At 24.2% G+C, this 8,866-nt stretch overlaps 1 protein-coding gene across 1 annotated transcript; it reads right to left on the bottom strand.

Annotated features, from left to right (window-relative positions):
- Positions 1–3,206: 3,206 nt before the first annotated feature.
- On the bottom strand, positions 3,207–8,314 carry LOC112692914 (mothers against decapentaplegic homolog 3-like). Its single transcript, XM_025567739.1, has 6 exons — positions 7,974–8,314; positions 7,786–7,900; positions 7,546–7,707; positions 7,250–7,474; positions 3,630–3,774; positions 3,207–3,554 (listed from the first exon to the last, which is right to left on the bottom strand). Exons 2-6 carry the CDS (start codon positions 7,850–7,852, stop codon positions 3,431–3,433), a joined length of 723 nt encoding a protein of 240 aa, XP_025423524.1. The 5' UTR covers positions 7,853–7,900; positions 7,974–8,314; the 3' UTR covers positions 3,207–3,430.
- Between the last annotated feature and the right edge of the window lie 552 nt (positions 8,315–8,866).

The raw sequence follows: 8,866 nt of genomic DNA, 5'->3' as shown, positions 1-8,866 counted from the left end.
CTACCTTATAAAGCTATTTAGTTCTAATAGTATGTTATACTTACCATCTTTAGGCATATAAACTGATTCTCCTCTTTCACGTAGAATCGTTTTTTGATAGACATTTAACATTAGTTATAAGTTTAAAAGTCCAACATAACAATATAATTTATTTATACCGATTTCTCACCTGACTTTGGAGTCTCATTGGTTTTTTTTATTGAATGGACGAATTCTTTAGTAGATAATTATATTAATTTCATAGCCATTAAATCAAAATTAAAGTATTAATATCTCTTTTTTTTTAAAAAAAATGAGGTTTGATTACATTTTATTTCAAAAATTAAAATGTTCAATGATTATTAAACATGGAAATAGCTAAGATTATATTTAAACGAAACGTAGTGAACGCCTAAACAAAAATGATTAAATAATGAATACAATTAATTATTAATAAATGGACATAAATATTTTTTTATCATAAATGTTTGTTAGGTTTTATAGTATAGGTACCTACAGTATTTCAATGAATTAGGTACTGGCTAATAGAAAAGATGTTGTATAGACTTATTGTAATGATATTTAACTATTCAAGTGATGTTCCAGTAACTCAAAAAACGTATTTACTGAGAAATAAATGTTATTGCAACCTGAGTGCAATGGTATGGCATTCTCTATGTAAATACATAAAAATAAATCTAAAAAAAACGAATACAAGAAATATCTAATGTTCAATGAAATCCCTCCATAACTGAGTTAAATAAAACTAAGGTTACCTTGGTTTTTATTTCATTAGGTATTAAAAAATATTTAAGAGGTTAAATTATAAGACTTATCAATTGTGGTTGCAATTTTAGGTCAGTAAGTATGGAGTTAAAGGAGGTGATATGCACATTGGGAAAAGCCAGTTCCCAAAATCTGATTCAGGTTAAGAAGAAAAAAACATTTTAAAAATGAATATAATATAATATATTAAGTATTCAAAATAATAAAAGAAATATTATTGATATCAATGTCAGACTAACAAAAAATTTACCAAATATATTTATTAGTCACTATTTAATACTAATTTGTTCGGATAAATAATTGTTTCACAAAACAATAATTAATATTAATATGATTAGATTAAATCTTAAATAAACATAATTAGTTTCTAATCTTAGTCCTAACAACATTTTCTTTAAGATGATATAAAATATTTTTTTATTTCAAAATAAAATACAACACTTACGTGGTTTCTGTAAGTAATATTTTAAATATTTCTTCTTCGAGGGTAAGCCACTGGTTAAAATGATCTTAAAATAGATTTTTTTTTTTTTTTTTTTTGATACATAAATAAACTTATTATACATGTATACATACATAGTTAGATAGTATACATACATGCTTAAAAATTTGTTATAATTCAGTTATTTTTTATTTCAATGAACAATAAATATTGTATTATTATTATAATATTGTATTAATTTTTGTATCAGAACATTAAAATATTGTTGTAAATGTTAAGTCTCAATCTCAAGCACTAATTGAAAACTATACAAGAAAGAGATTTCATACAAATTAAAGGATTATTATTAACAATTGAAGGAAAATATTTTTGTACATCAGAATTTAAATCTATCACTTAAAAATGTCCATTAAAAATATATAGATAAAAATATCCATATAAGAAACCATTAACCAAATATAGCCATTAAAAAAAATAAAATAGATTAAAGTATGTTTACATATTTTTAAGTATATTAATATCTATAAAAAGTATACTTACTAATTCTTCTATAGTTCATATTTGTAAAGTATAAAAAATGGAAATGTATAATTTCTTCTAAATATATTTTTAAAAAGTAGGTCAGTATTCTTTAGAAAAAAGTAGAAATATTTTAGTAGATAGTAAATTATATACTGAATCAAAAAAATATAGAAGTTGAAACTACTCGTACAATAGCACGCTGATTTTCTACATAATTATAAAAATAATCAATACAAATTATGAATATAACGGGCAATTTTATGAAACCCAAATTTTTTATTTTACAATCAAATTTAATGCAGGCCTGGCTGAAGAGGTCATATTTAACTAGATAATCTTTTATAAAATAAATATGTATAATGCTATCCACTTAAAATAATAATCTAAGGCAAACTTATAGTTTTATGTTTTACAAATTTAAAGCAGTCTACATTAAATAATATTTATATTATACCAGTTAATATAATATTTATGTAAAATGTAATATTAAAATGGAAGGACAAATCGTCAAATAAAATTGTTGATAATATTTACTTTATTATGAACACACATTCAAATTTAACCACACTAATTCAACTTTAGGTTAGATAAATCATAAATTTTATTATATTAATATTCTTATATTACCTAGCTTAAATAAATTATTTTTAATAAGATAAAGATATTAAAATATTCATGTGAGTTTTTGTCATTTATAAATTGATATAATAAAAAAAAACAATACTATACATAACTTTCTTATTTTCAACTTGGTAAATTAGGGTACTCTTAAGTACATAATAAACTACCCTATATTTGCATTAGTTAATTTTTATAAATACAATTTTATTTTAGAAAGTTAATAAAATTTATAAAAATTATAAAACAAAATTAATAAATAATATACAATTTATATAGTAATAAATGTTTTTATAAATCTTTCACAATTTAAATTATGTAATTTCTAAAAATGAAGAATAGAAATTTATTTTTTTTTAACTGTATACAAAAAATAAAAATATATAAAATGTATCTGACAAAATATAATGAGCTTTATTTTAAAACTTTATAAACAAAAAATTAAAAATTGAATATATCTTAATGTTAAATATTTTTAGCATATTTCATTAACTGCACTCTGAGTGTTTAAAAAACACAACTTATCAGATTAAATAAAAATAATATTGCACATGGTACATGCAATTGACAGTTTGATGAATATGTAAGATTAATACTAGAAGTCATACACTTTACAAAACTGACTTCATTAGTTAAATTTTTAAATTAATAAAACACTAAACAATTTGAATCAAACTGAACAAACCTATAAAATAAAAGCTTAAAACTTAACACTAACATAAATATGTCAAAAAAAAATATACATATATATATATATTTATATAGTCATATTACTTAAAATAAGTTATCTTTAACATAAAAAAAAATATTAATAATAATAATAATAATAATAATAGTAATAATAAAAAATTCTTATCACTATTATTCAATAAGAACTCTAAACATCTATCACTAACATTTTGGTACAAATGTTTTTTGTCACATTACTTAGAAAAACATAAAATCAATACACTGTTTAATAAGTCAATTGGGTTAAATACAGATTTAATTCACGACCTTACACTAGACAGCCATTCCAAGGGTTATATACATTTATAATTAAAATTAAAATAATATTAAAGGTGGGTTTGAGTTTTAGTTAAATCATGACATAGAACTGCATGTTAAGCGGGGTGAGCCCATTTGTGTAAGAACCCTGTCCAACCATTGCAAGGGTCCATTTAGATGCAGTTCAATCCAACATGGTGTAGATGTGACTGTCTGTCGCCTAAGAAAATGTTAAAAATTCATTTTAAATACTTAGATAAGGTATAAAGTTTAAACAAAAATAAAAATTAATTACCTGTACTCAGCACCCCATCCCTTGACGAAAGACATACGTATTGTGCACATACGAGTTAATTGATAAACAGCTTCAAAACCTTGACTCACTGATTGAGATAAAAGAGATGCAAATTCTTGATTGTTGAAGATTTTTAAGTTACACCCTTAATTCAAATTTTAAAAAGTAAATTAAAATGGATACATAATATATATATGTTAAGGTGTATGACCGCATGGTAGTAAATGTTGACAGTAACCGGTGTATGTTGATATTTACCGATCATTTTGGTGAATGTTATCAATTATTTCAAATATCTCACAATGCAGACATTTACCAGTATTTGTTGACATGCACAATAGTTATTTAGTGAATGTTGACATGTTTAATAACATATAAAAAATATCTTTCATATTTTTATCCATTATTAATTTTAATTCGAATATAATATTATAAATTGTTATTAAATCCTTTAATAACAGTTTATAATAGTTTATAACAGTTACTGTTGCGCTTGGTTTAGAATATGCAACGATACTGACGAGTGTTTATATTATGTTATCTAGATTGACGATCTAGATCTAGATTAAACGATTGACTATCGGATTTTCTCATTTGATAACATTACTGACGTCCAAATATTTTGAATGCATATTGCGACTGGGCGATAACGTCAAACCTAATCGAAAATGTTATTGAGCCTACAAAATAATACAAAAATACCTTTTACATACATCGTGCTTCAAGTGTGGTCAACTTTTACCAAACACTGATTGTAAATGTCAAAAATCACCGGTGTATGAACGCGTTAAGACCATTTTGTCAACATTCACTACGATTTTTGGTAAATGTGAGCATACACCGGTGACTGTCAAAATTCGCCTACTACGGTCATATACCTTAACATATATATATATATTAACATACAAAGAAATGGTTTAAATAATTAATAATTACATTTTAATTTAAATAAAATACTGTTTTATAGTAATAACTTTATTTATTTTATAATAAATAACTACAGGCATTTAAAAAATAAATAAATAAAACTATACCTAAATGAATAAAATAAATATTTACTTGTTAAATAATTGATTAAGTTAATTATTATTTTTTTTTTAAAAAAAAGTTTGAACTCGAATAATATAAAATTTGTATTCTGTAAATTAGTATAAAAGAAATTTTCTTCACCAACTGAGAATAATAAATATCTAAACAAGTTTAAGTTAAGAACTATTTATGGAAAACAGGTATTTTTTATAAATAAAAGTAAATCAAATAATTTATAGAACAGTTACTAAATGTGTTAACTAGGTTATCAAACAGGATCTTGAAGTTAAAAAGTAATGTAATATGGTTTTTTTTATTTGTCTAATAATTATTTTAAAAAATTAAACTAAGAATAATTATTTTTCCATTATTCATTTTTTTATAATTTCTGTTATTTTTATTAAAATATATTACATTCTTATTAAATGTCATAAATATTTTATGAATTCTATAAATAAAAAGTTATTTCCTTAATAATATATAATTAATGATAAATAGAATACAGCATTTTTTTATTTAAAACAAACAGTATCGTATCTATTACATCAATGACTGAATAGATTTGATTGACAAGGTAATATTCCTAATTTATTACTTATAAAATAAAATAGTTATTAAATTAAATATACTTGTATCGATTTATAAATTTTTAGTTAACCTTAAATTATGATTTGAAAGTTTAAAAAATATTAACCCAAAATAAAAATTAAAAAGTTAAATTAACTTATATTAACAGAAAATTTTCTCAATTAACACCAATAGTATATAATAGAATTGTTATTATAATCTTGTAATATCTTGTTCATAATTATGAACTAAATTTGACCACTTATAGTATGAGATGGCTATGTATATTTTATTAACACTGTTTAAGATTTTGATTTAATAATATTTATACATTATTATAATCCATTATCAAACAGTTCAGTAAGGTTCATATGCTATTTAAGATTTATAGATGAAATTAAATTATAAAAAATAATTGATTTTCAATAATACTTTTTATTTATAACTGCATAATAAACTGAATATTTTAAGATTATTTAAATCATTTTATTAAAACACATTACAAAAAAGGTTAATAATTACTCAATCTATATCTGAATTAAGTATTTTAAAATTTGACATATACTGAGTATAGTTGAACATTAATCTAACAATACATTTCATTAGAAAGTAAATTTTATAAGTTATAATTCAATAATTTCTTCATGTTAGATAATTTTAAATTATTACATCCACTTAATTTAATTAGATCTATCTTTAATTATAATAATATGATGATAAATATACCACTGCAATTTATTTTATGTGTTACAAAAATAATTACTGATACAGTGGACACCACTTACAAGACTCAGGGATATAATGTTCAGTCACTTAATAGACTCAAAGTTGTCTAGAACGGTCCGTATAATACATTATAAAAAATTTGGTTATAAGATTCACCACTTCGTTTATAAGACTCAAATTTTGTAAAAAAAAAAATAGTAGAAAAAGAAACTGTTCATCACCAAGGTAATATTTTGAATATACAATATGAGTATGAACAATATATTTCTGGAATATTAGAACATAATTCAAAACAAACCAAAACTACAATTTTTTTTTTTATAAATACAACGTAATAAGTACGTAAATACATAATTTATAATGTTTTATTAATATATATGTTATATTTTGTATAATAATATAATTTTAATTTTAAATCATATTTATTTCATTTAGTCACTAATAATTAATAAGTAATATATAATATGTATTTAAGTAGATTAAAATAAAACAAAATAAGTCATAAAAAAAATTCATAAATATTTTATTTTTTTCCCACTCCTATAAGATTCATTCGGTTATAAGACTCACTTTATGCTGATCCCAAAGTGAGTCTTGTAAATGGCGTTTACTGTAATAAGATATATTTTTGTAACATAAATATCAGAAAAAATTATAAAAAATTAAATTAAGTTAACATTACTCAATGATTAATACAAGGGATACCAAAAAATGTGATTATATATTATTATATATATCACATTTTAGATAATTGTATATGAACTATTAATGTCTAAGAGTAACTGTTGTTTACAACTTTTTGATTACTTTACTATTGAATTGTATACATAAATCAAAAAATGTTTAACTTTTAATTTAAAAATGTTTATAAATAACACAAGAAATTAAATATTAATTTAAAAAATATTACCATTTACATTCTAGATCTGTACACACATACATAAACATATAAATACATAAATGTATAGGGCAACCAATATCAAAAAATGAATGTAATTTTATAAATGTCATGTAGATTATCATTACCTATGGGTGGTACGTTAATTTTCAAAAATATTCCTTTTAAGAATTAAAACTATTTATTATTCAATATATGCTTAAATAAGCATACAATTAAAATTATCAAAGAAATTATAATTACAAGGTTAATCATTATACTAAATAAAAATACAAAGAATTTTTAGTAAACAAATGGAATAAAATGCATTATAGATCTTCAATTCAGACTAAAATAAATAAAGTATAAGTCTTATTGAGTATATGAATGGTTTTAAAATTCATAAAATATTCAAACATACCTGGAGGTATTTTACAAACAGTGGCTGGATGCCATCCATATCTTTGATTACAATTAGGTGACTGAACGAAAATACTGGAATCACTTAGGCATTCAGCAAATACTTCTCCTCCAATATAATAAAGTCGTACACCTTTACCAATGTGTCGCCTAATCTGTTCAACTACATTTGTTCTATTTACGTTGGACAATAAACCCAAGCAAAATCGTTCTGAATTACTAGGATCTAGAACATGAAGGTGAATTACAAAACATAAATGATACATTAAACAACAAATAATTTTGTGATCAAAGTACCTGTAAATCCATCCACTGATATTGAAGGTTGAGAAGCATGGAAAGTCTCCCCGACCCTAGTATTAAGTTCGTAATAACTAATTGAACACCAAAAAACAGGTTCACAATACAAGACAGGTTGTGTATCGAGTACTCCCATGACTGTAGGATTAGGACTCATACCTAATGAAAACAAAAAAAAAAAAATTAAATGAATATGTAGTTGGAAAAATCTTAACAATGGTTGAAATGTACACTTACTATGAGATTCATTATTGTCACCATCTTCAGACATATAGCCTGGTGGTGTGGTCGGAGAGTCCATCATCTCGACAGCGGGCGATGATATCCGGCCAAAGATGCGTACTCACGAGATCTAAGTGAGAATCGCAACAGAAAAAAAAATAATAAGTCAACTATTATACTAAACGACGTCATTGATGACTTACTGCGGAGCTGATATAGACCCTGTTGCGGCGACTCGGTGGACTAGGCCGGGCCCGAGGGTTTATTGATACGCGGTGCGCGAGATTTGTTCGGGAACAACACTTCACCAATAGAACACGTTTTTCGTAAACTATTCGCAACAATCATTCGAAGATATGATAAATTCGCGAGATCGAAACGATCGATGTGTCTAACGCACCATTATCGTGATTTTTCTGATTTTATTTTTTACATATCATATTGTGTACCATTAGTAAGTATATATACATGTTAGAGATTCTTTTTTTTTTTTGCTTTTTTCACGCGGGTGTCATCACGGAACACGGTACAACACGAACAGTACGGCGTACGCGGCAGCGGATTCCGTGCTTGTAGATGGCGCTTTTGGCGAAACGCGATCGAGTTCGAAGTGTCTTTGTATTTTTTGGCAATAAATGCAGCGGCGGTAGCCGCAGTCCGGGGACCATGCATAATCGTACGAAAACCATGCAAATCATCGAATTATTCGATTACTTCGCAATTATCGAACGATTTTTGTTTGTGAAAAATATTCTACATCTATTGCATCGCCACGGAGAACATGGATAAAGATGTGAAACATCTATAGCCGCATGTAAAACCAATTTCTGGCGCATAGGCGGATATCAGGGGGGGCTTAGACCCTCCAAATATTTTAATAGCCCCCCTAAAATCGAAACTTTGTTAGAAATTTTATTCGTTGTTTTTATAATTATCTGTTCATTTTTTTTGAAAATTATAAAATAAGAAATAATAAAAAACTATTTACAATAGCATTAACAATACCAATTACATAGTTTGGCTACTTGCGAAAGAAGTTTCAGTGCAATGAAAATGAATCATATATTTGGTTTTTGTTTTTGTCTATGTTTACTCT

The sequence above is a fragment of the Sipha flava genome, unplaced genomic scaffold (genome assembly GCF_003268045.1).
Source record: "Sipha flava isolate LNK unplaced genomic scaffold, YSA_version1 78_pilon_pilon, whole genome shotgun sequence".
NCBI classification, from domain to species: Eukaryota; Metazoa; Arthropoda; class Insecta; order Hemiptera; family Aphididae; genus Sipha; species Sipha flava.
The sequence above is the reverse complement of the archived record's forward strand: the minus strand, read 5'-3'. Positions and strand labels throughout refer to the sequence as shown.